At 37.3% G+C, this 21,297-nt stretch overlaps 1 protein-coding gene across 1 annotated transcript in view; it reads left to right on the top strand.

The window, feature by feature from the left end:
* The window catches only part of pdgfrb (platelet-derived growth factor receptor, beta polypeptide), a 33,743-nt gene that overhangs the window by 5,261 nt on the left and 7,185 nt on the right, over positions 1-21,297 (top strand). The window contains exons 2-18 of the mRNA XM_077578315.1: positions 6,689-6,749; positions 7,655-7,966; positions 8,045-8,302; positions 9,359-9,489; positions 9,710-9,875; positions 10,938-11,118; positions 11,615-11,730; positions 13,297-13,420; positions 13,498-13,709; positions 15,256-15,350; positions 15,439-15,571; positions 16,902-17,006; positions 17,189-17,299; positions 18,355-18,511; positions 18,706-18,872; positions 20,400-20,512; positions 20,681-20,803. Coding sequence (XP_077434441.1) covers positions 6,707-6,749; positions 7,655-7,966; positions 8,045-8,302; positions 9,359-9,489; positions 9,710-9,875; positions 10,938-11,118; positions 11,615-11,730; positions 13,297-13,420; positions 13,498-13,709; positions 15,256-15,350; positions 15,439-15,571; positions 16,902-17,006; positions 17,189-17,299; positions 18,355-18,511; positions 18,706-18,872; positions 20,400-20,512; positions 20,681-20,803 — 2,547 coding nt within the window. The 5' untranslated portion in view covers positions 6,689-6,706. The remainder of the gene's footprint in view (positions 1-6,688; positions 6,750-7,654; positions 7,967-8,044; positions 8,303-9,358; positions 9,490-9,709; positions 9,876-10,937; positions 11,119-11,614; positions 11,731-13,296; positions 13,421-13,497; positions 13,710-15,255; positions 15,351-15,438; positions 15,572-16,901; positions 17,007-17,188; positions 17,300-18,354; positions 18,512-18,705; positions 18,873-20,399; positions 20,513-20,680; positions 20,804-21,297) is intronic.

Genomic DNA, 21,297 nt, shown 5'->3' with positions numbered 1-21,297 from the left:
TGGACCTTTTAGAAATATAATGCAAATGTAGGGTCCGAATTCCAAATCATGAATGTTTTTTATAAATAGTGTTTGCAAATGGCACACAGCTAAATTGTTAGATTGATTTGAACATTTTTTTTTTCAAGTAACCCACAAATAAAAACATAGTTTTTGTAACATTAGGGACGGGCGAGTACCGATACCAGGTATTGGTATCATGCAGGCCTTATTTCAAGGTATCGGTAGTTGGGACAGTAGTCGATACTGTCCGTTTTACAAAAGTAGAAATGAGAAGAATAGAAAAATGCCATTAATTTCATGCAATTTTAAGGAAAAATTCTTTACTGTATTATTGAGATGTATAGAACATGTTTAAGTGTCCTTGTTTTTTATATATATTTTTCAGTTTTCTAAATTTTATTTCATACTATCTTATATTTATTTTACACAATTTTTATTTTATTTTATTTATTTAATTATTTATTTTATTTTTTCAGCGCAAATGTTCATGTCATCGATTGCTAGAGATTGATTCGGACATTTTTAAACAAAGCTCCCAATGATAACAAATACGGTAGTTAAGCCTTATTTTGTTATTATTATTATTATTAGAATGGGAAAAATTTCATACTGGGATGCATAGATCATTTTTTAAATTATCTGTCATTGGTTTTTTTTAGGCGGTTGGGGGGATTTTCAGGATCAAAAGTACTATTGGTATCTGTAATTGGCATTGGTATCAGTACTCATACTGGTATCGAACATCCCTAGTTAAAATTCACTGTTCCAAATGATGACATTTTATAGGTTATAAGAAGAGTCATTAGGAGGCTGCATTCGCTGAAATGAAAAGTGATTAAAATATTTTAACAGGTCAAGTTACATTTTAAGGTCAAATGTCATGTTAAAATTTGTAACATAGGACCTCTTATTTGCAGCTTTGATATGCTATACAGTTTTTTTTTTGTTTTTTTTATCGAATTCCATACAAGTTCTAAACAAGTTAATAGCTTATTCAAACTCCACAGAGCTGAAATAAACTAACTTTTCACGCTCACGGCGAGCATAGAAGGGAGAATACCGCATGCGCCTTGGAGGTGAGTCTCGTCACATAAAATGTAACCGCTGATGATTCAGTGTTCATTCTGCCAGGGGAGCGGAAGGTTGGCCTCAGGGGGATTTGGCTGGGTGATAAAAATGGAGGTCTGTTTGGACAAAACCGCACCAGGTCATTATTTTCCCACAGCACATGCCAATTTACACCGTTCAATAATCTAATCGCCTCGTAAGACTTTAGTAAAGGGGATGATTGTATTCTTTAATAGTGATTTGACTTATATTTGACCAGGGTTGCTAAGCTTTGGGCTGTTGGATATTTTGTTTTTAAGATTGACACTTCCTGTGTGAATAAACATCAGCGTGCGTGATGTGGTCTTTCCCGTGTACTGTATGTTGTTTGTACGTTACGTGCGTGCAGTCGAGCCGTTGTCTCCAGAAGTTTCTGGTTAGTGGTCTTGTTGGTCTGCTGTCTCATTGATGCATCACAGCCTCACACCCACTCAAGGTCAGGAGAGATTCCTGGACAGGAAGTGCGAACCCGCCAGCTGTGGCTCTCAAGCCTTTTTGGAAATTTTCCTCTTAGGATAAATCAGCTGCTCGTCCAAACAGATTGAATTCAATTTTAGCAATCTAGCTTTCGCCAATGGAGGTTTCAGTGCCAAATGTTTGTGTTAGACTCCATTAATGAAAGCGTACTTAATAAACCGGCAAGCAAAGTAAAGCTTATCCTTCTATTTTTAAAGTGCAATATCAACCCCCCCGGGACACAAACATTTGGCAGAAAATATGACTCGGGAAGCGGTTCCCACCTCATCACACTTGTTCATCATTGCCAGATGTTAAATCAAACACGTAGATACAGTGTGTCGAGATGAAGCCAGAGGTGGGATTGCAAGTCGCTGGGGGACGCTCATGAGCCCGCGTGGGCCGAGCGCCTCTCGCCGCGGTCCGTTTTAGCATCCTCCCTCCTCGACCGGTGACACTTTGAGTGGGGCTGCTGTTGTTTATGGAGAGCGGGAAGGGTCACTCTGTCACTGAATTCCCAGCAACTCTGAGAAAACTCATGCGCTGCCGGTTAACAGTTCATCCGTCATGGTGATTATTGTACCATCGCTTAAATAAACACAGACTATGTCAGGCCTCCATGATTATTAGAGATGTTCAATAGCACTTTTTTTTTTCATGCCGACACCTGTACCTCAGGAAACTTTTTTTCTTGTTTTTTTTGGGGTGTACTAGCATAAAGTGTAATTGCACATCTACAACAGTAGGTGGCAGTGGCATGCACATTGTCAGAGTATGCAAGGAGGATTAGCTCCTCTGCAGAAGTGTACTTAAAACTATTTTATAGACAAATGATGCTATTCATAGTTGCGACGGATAGTTGGGGGTGGGTTGGGGGTGTGGGTTGGGGTCAAAACATTATCTTCTTCCTGGAGGGCCGTAACAAAAAAATAATTGAGAAGCATTGAATTAAGGTCAAATAGTTCATTTTAGCAAATTGTCCATCTTCAATGATAAAACCTCCTGCATTTGCTCATATTTTAGCATTAATATTAGTGGTGGGAATCTTTGAATGTCTCATGATTCAATTCCGATTTTTGGGTTTGCGGTTCGATTCCAATTTTTGGGTTTGCGATTCGATTCAGAGTCGATTTTCGATTAAGAGAGATTTTTGATTCAAAATGATTTGATTGACAATGATTTTTCCTTCAATCTATAGATGTGCAAGGAATTGTAATGATCTACTCCAGTCTGATTCGCTAATGCTAATTAGCGCTCTACTCGCAGCACTTTTATCACTCAAAAGAACGGCTCCACACTGGGAAAAAAAAACTTTTATTGGAATAACTTGATCGTGACTTTTTCCTTCTACTCTCTAATGTGGCTAAAACTTAACAGTGTATTAGACTGCGTGGAACCACACTGCCCCTCAGTGGCCAAACCGGGTACAACATGAACAGCGCTCCAAATAAAGGCACACACAGACAAAGGCAAGCCAGTATAAAATAATTTAAATAAAATCGATTTTGGGATATTTAAAATTGATTCTGAATCGTGCTAAATGAGAATCGCGATTCTTATGGGAATCGATTTTTTGGCACACCCCTAATTAATATGCACTGAGAAATGAAGAAAAATGTGGTAAAATGGGAGTGTGAATGGGAACAAAAAAAAAAGCTGAAATTGACAATTCTGGTTAATTTTGGTTAGTGTGCAAAATAAAATCAATATTGCACACACACACACACACACACACACATACACGTACACACACATAGGCATAATGTTGAAATCTGACATCATACTACATGCAGTTTCACACTTAATAAGATTGGAATTCAAATATTTATTCTATATTCTTCATATTGTCAACATGAATGTTTTTATTTCTCTACCAAATGTTTTAAAATTGCATGCATCATCACAGTTTAGAAAAATTTAATGAATAATAATAATAATAATAATAATGAAAATCAATTCTAGATGGATTTACTATGCAAAATTAGGTGGAAATGTTTAAGCTTTTAATGTAGTACCACCTAAAATATATATATATATATATATATATATATATTTTAGCTCTCCAAGTCTATTTTATTTCCGCTAAAAAATACAAGTATTATTAAAGAAAAACTCAAATTAAATGATTGAATAAAAATAAATACTACATACAAATACTGTAGTACATGAATAACTGTTTAAAAACAACAGTAAATGATTAAATGCAAATTGTATTACTATTATTAAAAATGTTCAAAAAATGCTGTGAAATGATGTTTATGTGGGCAACTTAACTGAATTACAACCAAAGTTTTTATGTACGTAGTTCTGATTGAAGACTTTCCAAACTTGTTTTCACACAATCCATTTTGTCCTGCCTCATTTACCATATGTCAGCACAACTAGATCTTGTTCCAAACATGACACAACTTCCAAAAAGACATTTAATACGGCTTGAACATTGTCACACAGAAGCCCTAAACACACAGTTGGGCTTTTTCACTGACCATCATCTTGAGATTTGCTGCTGCCGCTCGCCGTCATCTTGTTGTCACGTGTAGCTGTCACCACCCTGCAGCCATAAGCGCGACTCCCTCCGTGGATGCGTTCCCCCTTTTTTTGGCCCCCTCCCTTCCCAAAGCGGCTGAGTGCGACCCCTCCGTTTTCGTCATCATCACAAGCAGGGTCCCAAGTGTATCAGCGGTCCTGGGAAAGTTCTAGAGGAATACTGTGGGAATGTGAGCCACACACACACCAGTGACAAAAAGGGGGCGAAGTATTATTTGTGAGTGAGTGCGTGCGTGTGTGTGTTTGTGTATATGCATTCCCTGGCATACAAGCCATGTTCGTGTTATCAACAAACAAAAAAAAGTATCCCTCTGTTACTCTTTCGCCTATTTTTGTTAGAAACAGGGGGCGGGACAGGAAATGGACCAGTCATGTTTTTGGATCTACTCAAGAGCTTTTCATTTTCGGGAGCGGAAGTGCCAAAGGCAACTCATTTAAAGAGACAGTGTATTTGATTTTGAAACTTTAACCATGATTAATTTTAGTACAAACTGACTGTAATTATTATCATATTTATGTTTTAAATTTATACTTGACTCATTCATCCATTTTCAGCAGTAAGAAGTTAATATTTTGTCTGTAATTAATTTGATAATTTTGTGTACAATTAATACATTTAAAAACAGATTATGCCACTTGCAAATGTCATCGTGTGTGCTCGGGGCTCAGGTTTTAGCCTTAAGAATTGGGGAAGATCAATTTTTAATCAGGACATTTTAGATCATGTGAAATAAATCATTCAGCATTAAAAGCTTGTCATTAAGTCAACCTTAAATATTTATTGACAATAATATGTTATATGTGACCTCACTAGTCTAAACATGACATTCTGATTAATATTACATTTTTGGAACATGAGTTATGACCAACCAATCACAGCTCACCTGTTTTCTGAAGCCGCACTGTGATTGGTTGTTACCCGAGACCTGAGCAACATCGATGTCATCTTCATTCTACTGCAAGTGGCAAAATGGCCGCCCCCTGAGATGGATTAAAAACGGCTGGATTTTGCTTCTTAACTCATATTCCACGAACACAATATTAACCAGAATACCATATTTAGACTAATGGGGCTGCATAGAACATGTTATTGTCCAAAAAATAGGTTTGACTTTTTACTTTGTTGGTTTCAATCTTCACGGTGGAAACAAAATTTTCCATGGAAAACTCTCCCATTTAAATCATGATTAATGAGTAACATATCATCCAAGTGAATTAGATGTTTCGCTAGATTTTTTTTTCTCCATTGGGTCCCTCCTTCATTTCCTCCTCCACTCCTCCCTCTTCCGCCCTCCTCTCTCTTTCCCACCGTCCTGCGTACATGCTAGCAGTGATGCACCCTTAACTGTTTCCAGACGTCCATGTTCTGCAGGCCTTGAGTCCAAACACATCAACAACCCCCACAGCCTCCCTCCCAGTCCTCCGACTTCACACTTTGCTACTCTTGAGTACTCCAAGCTGGGGGTACGATGTCCGTCATCATGAATCACCGCGACAGACAAAAAAGCCAAGGTCCATTTCATGAATCGAGCTTGTGACATGATGTCCATGCCCGAGTTCTGCAAAAGCCTTTCAGGTCGCTCCTGCGTCAAGCGCTTATGTGAATGTCCTGGATTTCCCTTTTGTTTACAGCCTCGCCAATTAATGGCTCAGCGTGGTGCTAGAATAGCTCGGACGCAGCGTTGTTGCCAGTGCACACAGTGACCCGTTTGTTGGTGGTCAAAACCAACCCTGGTGAGCCACAAAGAAAATGGAGGCAGACATTGGCGCTCTGTTCTGGTGCAGTGAGGCATCAGACATCGCCAGCGGCAGACAGACACCTCAAATCCACACAAGGCAACAAATATTTTTGGGAGTTTTGTCCGTCGTCTCCGTTCTCTGATTGAAAGCAGATTGCTTTTTGTCACACAGCTCAAACTTAACTCAACCTAATGGATTTCACGAGGGCAAAGATTCATCCATCATGCTAGGAGGTCAAAGGCTCATGGAAAGAGGTTAACTGTTGTAGGCTAATTGGGGTGAACACAAACCAAATTTTCCTGCTGTTTTTGTCTTTTTACATTCGCTGCCATTGACGGTTGTAGACGTCAAAAATTCATTGAAATATTTTTATTAGTTTAACATTTTTTTGATGTAGTATGAAAACCTAGAATTTTTTTATTGTACATTTAGAACAGATATAAAATTTGTGATTAATTGTGAGTTAACTCATGAAGTCATGCAATTAATTGCGGAAAAAAAATTAATTCTCCTAATTTTTAATAATCTCTTTTTTTTAAATCGCCCACATTTTTTAATTGTAATTAATCGCATGACTTCAATAGTTAACTCACGATTAATTATACATTTTATATCTGTTCTAAATGTACAAAAAAAACATTCTAGGTTTTCATACTCTTGTTAACAAAAGTGGAAAAAATGTTAATCTAATAAAAATAGTTCAAATGATTTTTTGACGTCAATAGCCATCAATGGCAGTGAATGAGTTCATAAACAATTTGTGAGGAAAAACTTTATTTTTTATTTTTTTAGACATACTGAAGATTATTAAAAGATTGTATCTGTTTGTTTGCAGAAAGTGATCGGCTCCACTATGAGGGATGTGAGCGTCTTCACCCTCCATTTGGCAGTCACAGGTGAGAACAGAAAAATGAAAGTTTTGTCACTGGACCGCAGGGGAAGCCAAACAGACGCGGGGCATCGGAACACTATCACAATACAAAAGTCAACTTCATATATCTATATTTTTTTACAACTACTACAATTTAGTCTCACCCAGAGCTAACAGGGATAGGCTACCTGTCACTCTAATCAGGACAAATGAAAATGAAAATGGAAAAAAAAATGACATTCTAGTTCAGGGATGGGAAATGCAAATGCTGGAGGGAGCTACAATTTTTCATCAGTGGATGGTCATGTAGGACCATGCACTTCCAATAAATAAATTAAAAAAAATAAAACATTTTTTTTATTAAATTAAAATTAAAATTAAAATTAAAATTAAAATTAAAATTAAAATTAAAATTAAATAAATAACACCACATGTTTACTGACCAACAGTATAGGTAATTAAAAAAAAAATGTTTTTCATTTGTTAGCTTTACTTACCTGGATAGATATTAATGTGAATTTATGGTCCTTTGAGTATGGAGTGGAATCTTGTATAGGCCATTTCGGCTTCATTCCCTCCTTGCACTGTTTTTAAATTCTGCTAAATAATTTTTTTAAAAATTGAATTGAAATGGAATAAACTGAAATTCTCCAAGCGGGATACATGCTACCTCAAAGTCTTCTCAAATGCAGCTCGGCCATGCTCATAGGTATGTGTGTGTGATTGATGTCAAACCCGATGGACACATCCCACCTGACCTCTTCCCATTTCAATAATCTGTCATTGACGAAGCGTCATCATCTCCTCACTTAGCCGCTCCGCACAACTCTTATCCGTCAACATCGTACGGCAGAACAGGATCTGGCATGTCGTGTTGACTTAACCTCCGTGACCTTCAATCTCAGCCCTCCCTTATTGTGTCAACCGCAGTTCTCCTGTGTGTCTCCGTGAGCTGCCTGGAGGTCACGCCACACGACGGCCAGCTCGTCTTGGCCGCCGGCTCATCTCTCACGCTCACCTGCTCGGGATCGGGGGAGACCACCTGGGAGTTCAAGAGGGATGACGTTCCCTATTTCCAGGTGGAACACGGCCAAAATGGTGTGCAGAGCTACCAAATTGTGCAAAATGGCAACAAATCCAGCGCGTTGAGTCTGTGGAACGTAAGCTGGAAGCACACTGGGGTTTATCAGTGCATTGATCGACACAGTGGAGAAAGGAAGGAGGTGGATGTGTTTGTCCCAGGTAGGGAAACCACAGTTTGATCCCTGCTGGATTTATATATTTGGAAGAATTCAACACTGTGACTGTCTCTGCCCGCAGACCCTGAAGTATGGTTTGTTGAGAGCGCTCACGGCATGCTGAGCAAAACCAGTGAGCTGACCACCATCCCATGTGTGGTCACCAACCCCAAGATCAACGTCTCCCTCTTCGAGAAGGAAACTGACCTCCCAGTCGAGGGGCTCTACGTCCCCAGTGAGGGCTACACTGCAGCCCTAGAGGACAGAACCTACGTGTGTCGCGGAAAGTTGAACGGGGAGGTGAAAGAGTCCCAGGCGTTCTTCGTTTTCAGTATCTTCGGTGGGTGACGAGAATTTTAACTCATTCGCTGCCATTGACGGCTATAGACGTCTAAAATTCATTTGAACTATATTAGTTTCACATTTTTTTCCACTTTTGTTAACGATAGTATGAAAACCTAGGATTTTTTAATTGGGCATTTATAACAGATATAAAAATTTGTGATTAATCAATTAATTACAATAAAAAAAAATAATCGTCTGGCGTCCCTAATTTTTTATAATCTTTTCATTTTTTTTTTAAATTAGGGGCATTAGGTGATTAGAATTTTTAATTATTATTAATCACATGAATTCACTAGTTAACTCAAGATTAATCACAAATGTTATATCTGTTCTAAATGTACAATACATTTTTTTCTAGTTTTGTTAACAATAGTATGAAAACCTAGGATTTTTTAATTGGGCATTTATAACAGATATAAAAATTTGTGATTAATCGATTAATTACAATAAAAAAAATTAATCGTCTGACGTCCCTAATTTTTTAAAATCTTTTTTTATTTTTCATTAAGGAGCATTAAGCGATTAGAATTTTTAATTATTATTAATCACATGAATTCACTAGTTAACTCAAGATTAATCACAAATGTTATATCTGTTCTAAATGTACAATACATTTTTTTCTAGTTTTGTTAACAATAGTATGAAAACCTAGGATTTTTTTAATTGGGCATTTATAACAGATATAAAAAATTGTGATTAATCAATTAATAACAATAAAAAAAAATATATCATCTGGCGTCCCTAATTTTTTATAATCTTTTTTTTTTTTTAATTAGGGGCATTAGGCGATTAGAATTTTTAATTATTATTAATCACATAAATTCACTAGTTAACTCAAGATTAATCACAAATTTTATATCTGTTCTCAATGTACAATACAATTTTTTCTAGTTTTTCATACACTTGTTAACAAAAGTGGAAAAAAATGTTAAACTAATACTTCAAATTCATTTTTGACGTCTATAGCCGTCAGTGGCAGTGAATGAGTTAAACACATTTATCGTCTCATTTCCACATTGAATCTGTTAACATCACCCCCCCCCTCCCCCAGTCCCAGAGGCCATCGACGCCTACATCAACGCATCAAAGACGGTGCTGAAGCAGGGCGAGCCGCTGACAGTCAACTGCACCGTGCACGGGGCCGAGCTGGTCTATTTTTCGTGGGACATGCCCGACAAGGAGGTGAGTAAGAAGGAAACCAGAAAGAGCTTTTGTTCATCGTTCCCTCTTGTCATCATCACTCTTAAGACCTCATAACCCGGCCCCAATCGTATCAAGATGCGGAAAATTGTACCTTTGACATATTGACGCCTCGATTCCACATACTCAGTGACCCCCCCACCCAAAAAAAAATAAATAGTGCAGATGTTTAACCACTGTGCGAATAAAATGTCCCCTCCAGGCTGCTGATGTGCAACCACTAACAGACGTCCTGTCGGCCATGAACATGAGGTCCTGCCTCATCTTCCCTCATGCCATGCTAGCCCACAGCGGAAACTATGTGTGCCATGTACACGAGGGAGTCCAGGACCAGACGGCCTCAGCCAGTGTCAACATCACAGTGCTCGGTCAGACACACAGACACACATAGATAATAAACTCACGCGGGACAGATTATTATTGTGGCTCACTTAACCAAGGAGAGTGCTTATTATGTGAACTTTATACGAGTTAAGCCAAGAAGGAAGTTTCTTTTAGAATAAATTAATATCTGCTGTATTTATTTAGGTTACAGAAAAAGTGAAAGTGTGAAATAAACCTTTGACACTATTCGTGCCCTCGAGAAAACAAGGCATCACACATGGAAGCATATATACTAAGCGTTTAAAAAAGAAAAGCTGACTTCATGTAAACACATTAAAACACATCACATTTTTATAGAGAACTGTTTGGAAATTATACTTGCCATTTATAGCAATGCAATGATAAGTATAATGTACTTGTCTCTCTTTGTATTATAGGTTATTATTATTATTATTATTATTATTATTATTATTATTATAATGGAACTTACTCACTGGAACTTACTCGGAGCGAATGTTTGAGCTCAGAGTCCAGCGGCATGCTACGCGCTGTAGCTTCTTGCTAGCTAGCCTGCTAGCCTTCGATGGTGGGTGGAGCTTATCCCACAACCATAACACAGTAAATTCAAGTCATCACTAAAGTAACTGAATTACTTTTAAAATCAAGTCATCATTAAAGTAACTAAGTTATTTTTTAAAGCAAGTGATCAATAAAGTACTAAAAAAGTTATATATACAGTATATAAATATATATTTTTTTGTAACTGTAGCAACACTGGTCGCAGATTGTACAGCGCTCGGGTATGTGGGGTGCCTTAAAGTCCAGTGTGAGGATCTCCTCAAGAACTACTGAATTCGTTTTATAGTGTTTTTGCCCTTTGAGAGTTAGCGGTTGCTTATTCTATCTGCAGTGAGGTGTGTCATCTTTATAAAAATCTTCAAATGCTCCATGCTGCTGCCAGTCATGTTTAGTTTTTTTCTTCTTGTATGTCTACCTCAAATTTTATGCCCAGGGAAGTAGTGAGCTCTGTATGAATAAATGTTTCTCTATTATATTAATATTAATTAATTGTTTGGCTAATTATCTATGTAAACATCTTCCTTCAGAACGAGGCTTCGTGTCCTTACATCCGGCTGAGAATCCACACGTTTCGGCCCAGCTGCAGGAGAACGTGGAGTTGAAGGTGGAGGTGCAAGCCTACCCTCCCCCTCAGGTCAGCTGGAGCAAAGACGGCACTGCCATCAAAGGAGACAAAATCATCATGAACAGACAAGAGCACGAGATCAGGTTAGGATCACAAGCATAATCGCTCACACATTTAAAGCAATTAGCGCTTGAGCTTCTTCGGAAGAAGAACCCCCAGAGACGACCAGTTCTTGTCAGTCATCGGTAGATAAGGCAGAGTGTAACACAATATCCTTTGATGGTGGGCGGAGCTTATCCCACAACCATAACACAGGAACTATAAACAAAAGTCTTGGAAATCATTGAAACAATTCTATAATTGTGTGCAACCTGTGAGTGACTTGTACTTCCCATTCTAACCAGTAGAGGGCACTGTATTACTGTGATCTAGTCTGTGTTTGTTTTGTTTTTATTGTGAGGGGGGGAAAGAAAAAATGTCCCCGGCCTGGCATGAGCTCATTGACATTGCTGTTAACATCACACCATCTGTAATAACTATTTGGTTAGTTGCTGTCATACAATGAGACACTTGTATAACTTTAATTCACTGACTAATGCTCACCATTGTCTTATTCAAGTTCTTACGTATTCCTCTCAGATATGTCAGCATCCTCACGTTGGTGCGGGTGAGACCAGAGCAGAGGGGGCTCTACACTGCCCGGGTCACCAATGGCGATGACACTAAGGAAGTGACTTTTGACCTGGAAGTCCAAGGTGAGATTCTTTGAAAATAGGAATAGGAATACCCTTACCAGAATGAAGTTTATTTACGTATACTTGAAGTATACCCAAAATTCCAGTTTGCTTTTCTTGTACTTATTGGAAGTATACTCCACCAAGTAAATGTTAAGTGTACTTGTAAGTATACTAAAACATTCATTAAAAGTTTACATGCTGTAGTTATTATATACTTAGAAGGCACTCGCTAAGTAAGGAACCAAAATTATAGGTTACATTTATTTACAAAGCCAGTCATGTGGCTGGATAGCTTGGAGGTTAAGGTGATCTTTAGTACCAGCGTTTGCTGGTTCGATCCCTGTCAATTAAAAATTTGGCTTTTTGCTGTAAACTAAACTGTGGACTTAAGTGTACCACAAAGTATACTTAATGGGATCTTTGCACAAATCCACTACTTCCTGAAATCAGTACCACTCCTTCATTTCCTCTTTGATGATTGGACAAACTGATTAATCCAGGTGTGCCTGACCTCAGGAACCACAACGACAATGGCCAGACACACTTGGATTCATCATATCAGTTATATCAGTTTGTCCAATCATGAAAGACAGGAAATGAAGGAGTGGTATTGAGTTCAGGAGGTAGTGGATTTGTGCAAAGAGCCCATAGTGTACTTAAATATACTATAAAGTATGCTTAAGTATACTTATTAACTCATTCACTGCCGGCTATAGATGTATAAAATTTATTTTAACTATTTCTTTAATTTTAGTTTAACATTTTTTTCCCATTTTTGTTAACAAGAGTATGAAAACCTAGAATGTTTTTTTTATTGTATATTTAGAACAGATATAAAATCGTGAGTTAACTAGTGAAGTCATGCAATTAATTACGATGACAAATTTTAATCGCCTGACGCCCCTAATTTTTATTCATCTTTTCTTTTTAAAATCTTTTTATTTTTATTTTTAAAAATTAGGTCATCGTAATTAATTGCATGACTTTACTAGTTAACTCACGATTAAAAAAAGAAAAGATTATTAAAATTTAGTAACGTCGGGTGATAATTTTTTTTAATTGTAATTAATCGCATGACTTCACTAGTTAACTCACGATTAAAAAAAGGAAAAGATTATTAAAAATTAGGGGTGTCAGGTGATATTTTTTTTAATTGTAATTAATTGGATTCCTTCACTAGTTAACTCACGATTAATAACACATTTTATATTTGTTCTAAATGTGCAATAAAAAAAATCTAGGTTTTCATACTCTTGTTAACAAAAGTGGGAAACAAATGTTAAACTAATAGAAATAGTTAAACTAATAGAAATAGTTAAAATGAGTTAATATACTTTATAATATACTTAAGTATACTTTTAAATGTACTAAACATGTTCCAATTTACTTAAAGTTTACTTTTAGTACAAGAATGAGTACACTTGAAAAATAAACTTAGGTATACTTAAGTATACTCTATATTATGTAGTATACTACTTTTTGGTAAGGGTAGTCGATTACATAAGACGGTAAGGACGGTAAATTAAGTAAGGAAACCTCAATCAAGATGACCAATCCTATGCCCATGTCTGTGTGGTTATCAAGTCCACCCTCAGATTAAAGATCTGACCGACCACCACCTTCCTGGGAAAAGGCACCTTGTGACCTGTATAGCTGAGGGGGTCCCGACCCCGACCATAGAGTGGTACAGCTGTGACAGCATGCACAAGTAAGCCACCATACGATGACCACTATCAAGCGCAACACCTGCCTTGACATACCAAGTAAACTCATCTTGTCCCACAGGTGCGATAACAAGACTTCAATATGGCAACCGCTGGCCCCAGAAGCTGAGACGCTGAGCATCCAGACCAACGTCACCCACAGCCAGAGCCGTAAAACCAGTCAGGTGTGGAGCCGTCTGACCTTCCACAAGCCGCAGCAGGTCACGGTTCGCTGCGAGACCAAAAACCAGGCGGGAGAGGTGGACAGGCGAGACGTCAAACTGGTGTCCAGCAGTAGGTGTCTTGAAGCAGCAAAATATGTAATGTATGTTTGTTTTTGTGGTGTGGTTAGCATGTCTGCCTCACATTTAGGAGTTCTGGGTTCAAATCTCTGCAATTGGCTGGTGACTAAAATCAACTACGCCAACCTAATAAGGTTTAGCGGTATAGGAAATGGATGGATATTTTTTAATTGTGTAGCATGCAGGGAAATTCCCAGGACTTAAATATACCGTACACACCATTAATGCAAAAAAAAACGTTACACAACAAATAATTCAGATAAGCTGTGTAAACTTGTGTGAACCTGCCGCACTTAAACCGAACTATAGCCTAACTAAATAATGTCATTGCTCATTGCTAATGTACTGAATATGTCTATTTACTGTTTTGTAATGTTAAAACGACTGCTGTAAATGGTCATCAAGAAATATGATGACTTTTGTAGAGCACTGCAGCCGACAGCTTACTTTTCCATAATAAATTCAGGAAAACAAAACATGCTATAAAAAGAGGGGGAGCTAAACAAACACTTCAGTCGGCTTGTTGCTAAAAGCGTCACTTCGCAAGATTTATTGCGGAAAAGTTTGCTTTAGCCACGTGGTGGTCTTCTTCATCAAATAGTAACATTTGATGTTGTACTTAAAGTCATAAATATTTGGCGCATAAATACTGTAAGTCGACATATTTCTTTCTTATGCTAACATTCTTTTAGCTTTCCATAATGTCTATAGCGAGTTGTTGTGTACAAAGAATGTTGCTGATTGTCCAGAGTGCACGAGTGACCCCCCCCCCCCCCACCCCCAAACACACACACACACATTATTCTATTCTGTGCACTAGTACAACGATGAGGGTGCACTAGTATAACAACTCCATTTTACTTGTGAGGCAAAAATGTTCACTAAATGACAACTGCTATCACATGCTACAAGTCCTACTAGTATCATGCCAAAATTCTACTAGTTAACATTTAGTGCTTCACTTGTAACATGCAGATGTCAACTAGTGTAGTGATGCCTAATAACATGTCATAGTTATTTGTTACTAGTACTACCAGTGCATCCTATACCCTATTGTTGTTGTTATTTTGTTGTGGGGAAAATGTCCCCTTTTGACAACTGTGCGCTAGTAGTACAACAATTTCTACTAGAGACTATCTAGTGCTTAATTAGTAGTGAGCAGATATCAACTAGTGCACAGTTTTGCCACGCTAGTAAACTACTTCCACTAGTGCGCAGAAATGTCATACTGTAGTGGACTGCATGCTACTATTACTACTAAAATATAGCTAGTGTTAACCCCTAGCGCTTCACTAGTCGTGCACAAATTTTAACGGGACTAGTGCACAATTTTTTAAAAGTGCTTTCTAGCAATGTAGTCGTTTGACTAGTGTGACCTTGATTTTTCTAGTGCACATAAATGTTATCCAGTGGTGACATAGCTTACTAGTGAGAATAAAAGCATACTAGTACAAAAGCAAATCGTACTAGTATCGAATAAATGTTGAAAGGGCTTTCCTTAGTAGCTTGTGTTCATGCTGCGTGTTCTTGTGTTGCAGCTCTCTTCTCCCAGGTGGCAGTATTGGCAGCAGTCCTGGCCTTAGTGGTCATCATCATCCTGTCCATCATCATCCTCATCGCCGTGTGGAGGAAGGTGAGACGGCAACTCAAGTGACTGCCTGCGCTATAATGTCACAGCAGAGTCAATCACACGGCATGTGTGTGTGTGTGTGTGTGATCAGAAACCTCGCTACGAGATCCGCTGGAAGGTGATCGAGTCGGTGAGCCAGGACGGCCACGAGTACATCTACGTGGACCCCATCCACCTGCCCTATGACCTCACCTGGGAGATGCCCAGAGACAACCTGGTGCTGGGTGAGTCCTCCACACAGAGGCTGGTTGTATAACTTCTGTTTGTATTCATCAACTGGACTTGAATGTGACATGACATCAATATTCATTCATCAATCGGCCATTTTTGGACTCATTGTTTTGTTAGGAGTGCAACTGAAACTGTGTCGAAATACATAAAAATGGCTGTTTAATTATAGTGAGAATGAGCCGTGAATAATTTCGGGAAATACACAGCTTTATTTTCACTAAATTATCAAATATACAAATTTATTAGAACCAAAAAAAGCAAGAATAAACAACACTATTAAGAAATAAATAAAATAGTGTCTTTATATGAAAATGTTATAATATTGTGTAATAATATTTAGAAACTGCTGGCAAAATATCAAAGCATAGTCATAATTCTGGCAAAGTATTGTCTATTGTATTTTTTTAGATAATAATAACAATAATAATAATAATAATTATTATTATTATTATAATTATAATAAATTGTTATTATTATTATTTTTATATTTTATAATAACAATAATAATAGCAATTTAGTATTTTTATTATTATATAACAAATAAATAATAAATTATTATTATTATTACTTCAACGATAAAAATATGGATTTCAAATCTTCTCTTCTTGGTGGATTCAATTGATTAGTCATGCACTAAAATTTTGTAATGTCAAATTCTTTATTTGGGGACCTTTAGAACATATGAGATTAAATTGTAATCGCCTGACAGCAATAATAATAATAATAATAGTAATAATAATACAAATTTATATTGTGCCTTTCAAGGGACCCAAGAATGCTTTCATGCTAATATTCATTTACATATATTTTGATAATTTTCTTGTTGTCTTTTATTAAATTTCTTACTATAGACTACAATATAAGAGATGCTGACATTGGGACTCTCTGCACCTTGTGTTTGTGTTTGAAATTAAAACTAAGATAGGTAAACATTTTACATTTCAGATATTTAGAAATTTTAGTGTAGCAAACAATAGGGAAGTTTTTATTTACCTTTAGACGACATTCTAATGACCCTGGGTGGACACTGAACTTTTGTTAGAATTTTAAAACAAAGATGTACTGTATATTGACTAAGGTTAAAACAAAAAATCAAATATTTTGCAAATTTTAAAAGTTGTGTAATAAACATACTGTATGCTTTAAGAAAATCACCAAAGTTAAGACTTGGAGTTTGTGTTAAAAAAAAATCTATATAGTTCTATATATTACTGTAATCGAGTGTGCATATAGATGTATTATTTTTCACAAGACTATTATTGTACATGGCATGTCCATTTCAATTTAAGTGTTGATTGCAGTGACTCATTCTTTGTGTTTCAGGCCGCACTCTTGGATCGGGAGCTTTTGGCAGGGTGGTGGAAGCAACTGCGTATGGTCTCGCGCATTCCCGATCCAGCACAAAAGTGGCCGTGAAAATGCTGAAATGTAAGAAGTAGAAAGTATCATGCGAGAGTCTTGCCCCCCCCCCCCCCCGCGTTGAGCTTTAGTTCGCTTGCCAGCCCGCTTTGTCGTTCAGCCAACAAGCTGCTCAGCAATGTGCGCTTTGCACTGTCCTGTGCCAAAATCTGAAACGGAATATTTTTCACTTTCTGCCTTCGTCCGTCCAGCAACAGCCCGGAGAAGCGAGACTCAAGCCCTGATGTCTGAGCTGAAGATTATGAGTCACTTGGGTCCTCATCTCAACGTCGTCAATTTACTGGGAGCTTGCACCAAGCATGGTGGGCAACTTGTTATAGTTACACAAGGGCGAGATGATTTAGACAAATAATTTAATTGTCACTTTTTTTTTTATATCTTGATTTTGCGATTGTAATGTAATATGACATTTTTTTCAACAGTCCTCATACCATGTGTGTGTGTTTTTTTTTTAAACATTTGAATTCAATTAATTGTTTGGCCATAAGCTACATAGCAACAACTATACACAGGATGGCCTGATTTGCCCCAAACCCCAAAATACAAAATAGTTCTGTCTCACATTGTCCTCCAATAACCCGGAGGTGCCTGCCCGCTAACAAAGACAAATACCAGTGCTCCATCAATTTGTACTCATTTAAGGAATTTGTTTTGCCTTTCACTCCCAGAATCAAATTTGTTACAGTCCCATTGTCTTGCATCATTCCTCAATCCAGAAAATGCTTGCTTAAAAAAAATAGCTTATGATTTTAATTCGGATGGCAAGTTTAGGAGTGAAGACCTTCCAAAGAAATTACATTTTGAAAAAAAAAAAAATCGGCATCTTTAATATCGATTACTAACTTCCAAAATGGAATGTGCTCATGTCTGCCCTGGTTTATAAAAATGGTCAAGTATTTTATTTAATTGTTTTTTTCAGATTTCTGCTCACATTCAATCTCTTTGGCTTAAGTATTTTGAAAAATAAATAAACAAATCAAAACATAAAGATAGTGATTTCATTCCACACAAGATGCCATTTGTTCTATTTTGTGGTTTCCTCATTAAAAGTTCCATTTGTGAGACAGCATTGAACCGGACTGCTCGCTTTTCAAATCCTTTCCCAAAGTCGAGCTCTTTTCTGTCATGTGATGAAACGGCATTCATTTTATTTGGTCAGCTCAGAGTGGAAGCTGAGTTCAAATTTCACGCAGAAGGATGAAAAACCAGAAAAAAGAAAAAAAGAGGATGAAAAACTGAGACTGCATGCATTTTATCCTAAATGTAATTTCTCTGGCTTTTAGTCAAGGAGGCCTAGCAACGTTTAACATTTATATTTATGGCATGGATATCTGTCCCTCTTTGACCGTCCAATCAGGTCCTCTGTACCTGGTGACTGAGTACTGTCGCTATGGCGACTTGGTGGACTACCTGCACAGAAACAAGAACACCTACTTGCAGTACTTTGCCGAGAAGAACCAAGACGAAGGCTGCCTGATCTCGAGGGGAAGCAGTCCGCTCAGTCAAATGAAAGGGTGAGAAAGGAACTTTTTTTTTTTTGTAAACAAGTGGGCGCCACAAGATAGACTACCACTGACTTGAACTGAAATTGATGACAAAAACTTGTTGCGATCGGGGTAGCGCCGCCAGATATTCAACTTCCTGTCAAAATGTTAGAACCAACATTCGTTGTAAAACAATTCACTTGTGTGAATTCTGTTGTCGGCAGCTACGTGTCATTTGGAAGCGAGAGCGACGGAGGCTACATGGACATGAGCAAAGACGAACCCTCCGTCTACGTTCCCATGCAGGAGCAGATGGACTCCATCAAGTACGCCGACATCCAGCCTTCTCCGTATGAGTCGACATACCAGCAAGAGCTCTACCAGGAACAAGGTCTGAATGGAGACAGTTACAGTATGTCTTCAATCTTCAGTCTGTAAGAATTCCTTTTCACTGCTTTAGGCCATGTGCACCGCAGATGTCCACATAGCATTGACAGATAAATAGAGACATGCACAGATGAAGTTTGAGGCAGGGTTATAATAGTTTTTTAAAAACATTTTATTATTATTATAGTTTTTTTTCTTCTTTTTTTAAGATCAGTTAATTTGGCTATCATTTAGTTTTTCATTACTTTTTTCCCCCCCAAAAATGTTGTTTTAGTATTAGTTTTATTTTTTTTTATTTTTACGGAATTTGTAAACTTACAATTTTGTTTCAGTTAGTTATTGTTTTTCCTTGTTCTTATTTTATTCCATTAACGAAAATGTGTATTCAATTTAGTATATATATATATTTTTCCGTTAAATATTTATTTAATGCTATTACTATTATCATTATTATTATTATTATTATGTATAATAATAATAATATATTAGATATTATATTATATTATATAATATGCATTATTATTATTGCTAATCTTATTATTATATTAAATTTCAATGTATTATATTAATTTATTTATATATTTATATTAATTATAATTCATAACCTTGGTATACATAATTATGGTTTACCTTTCTCACACACACACACACACACACACAACTGAAACAGTCTCACAAACACTACTCTAATGCTTTTACGTTTTACTAAAAAAAAAAAAAAAACACTTTTTTTTTACTGCACTCAAACAAAATCTTTCTCAGGCACACTACAGAATTTTTGTTCGCTCACACACACTACTGAAATTCTATTACGGTACATATACGCATATGCCCACACTCTCACACACAAACTACTGAAACCCACACTATGGAATTATTTAAACACTCTCTCTCACACACAAACACTATTGAAATGCTCCCAGACACACTACTGAAACTCGCATTCACACTATTGAAACATTCTCGCACTCTCAATTGAAATGCTCTCACACATGCACTACTTAACTTTTATTCACTCTGGTAAACACCTAAACCTCTCACACTCACCACTAAAGCCCTCTCACTTTCTGAACTGAAATAGAAATGCTCTCACGCACACCAATGAAATTATCTTTGCTCTCATACACCACTGAAATGATTGCACGTACACTCTTGAAATGCTCACAAGAGAAACAGTTTCACGTGCACTAGTGAAATTCTCTCACGTTCAATTTTCATACACTACTAAAATGTTCATAGGCATACACACTATTGAAACACTCTCATGACCTTGACTGAACTCCTCTCTCTCACTCACAAATACTACTGACATGCTCTCACACACTACTGAAGCAATCTCTCACACACAAACAAACACACCCTACTGATATACTCTCACACGCTCTATAAAATGCTCTCACGCAATAATAAAATGCTCTCACGCACTACTAAAATGCTCTCACTCTCTCTAATGACAAGTGCAACAGTGACCCTCACTCTCCATCATGTCTATCTGCTCACCTCCTCCTGTGATCTCTCTCATCTTTTCTAGTTGGCGGCAGACTGGACCTGGTCATCAGTGACTCGTCCACACTCACTTATGACGACCTGCTGGGTTTCAGCTTCCAAGTGGCTAAGGGCATGGAGTTCCTGGCTTCCAAGAATGTAGGACTTTAACAGAAATAAGAATATCTTCTTAAGGAGACAGCAATGGTTTACATGAGAGGACATGCTTATCCAAGTTTGTTTTGAAGAATCAAAGCAGATGAATGCTGTTAGCTATGGTTCATTTTGTTTTCGTGTTTTTTTTTTTGTTTGTTTTTTGGCATGCAGTGTGTTCATCGTGACCTCGCCGCCAGGAATGTGTTGATCTGCGAGGGCAAGCTGGTGAAGATCTGTGACTTTGGACTGGCCAGAGACATCATGCACGACTCCAACTACATCTCAAAAGGCAGCGTGAGTAGAAGTCGTACACAGGACAGACACATATAAGCTATAACTGTACTAAAATCTTTTTTTAGAAATGGAACAAAATCAGTTATTTTCTTGGTCACTTTATCAGGTCTATCTTATGCGTTATCTATGGTTTACACTCATAACTGGAAGGACGGAAGTTCTCGCACCCCCTGAATTGCTGTGGTCCATACATTTCAGCTCACCCGAAAATGTATAAATTAGGGCTGTCAAAGTTAAAGCATTAACATGTTTTTGGTTTCTTTGGAAACAGGACATATCACATGGCAATTAAATGGTCACAGAACTTTTAGATTTTCTTTTATATTCACCAGAGCAAATTACCTTTCAAACATGAAACATCACCACTGGCAATTAAATGTTCTCTGAACTCTATAGTTCAGTAACAGCAAAATAAGAAAAAAAAAACACACACACAAAAAAAACAAGATCATATTCACCAGTGCATGGTTCATTTCAAACATGGCACAACGTTG

This window comes from Vanacampus margaritifer, chromosome 10 (genome assembly GCF_051991255.1).
Source record: "Vanacampus margaritifer isolate UIUO_Vmar chromosome 10, RoL_Vmar_1.0, whole genome shotgun sequence".
In the NCBI taxonomy this organism is placed as follows: domain Eukaryota; kingdom Metazoa; phylum Chordata; class Actinopteri; order Syngnathiformes; family Syngnathidae; genus Vanacampus; species Vanacampus margaritifer.
Note: the sequence above shows the minus strand (reverse complement) of the source record. Positions and strands in the feature narration are given on the sequence as shown.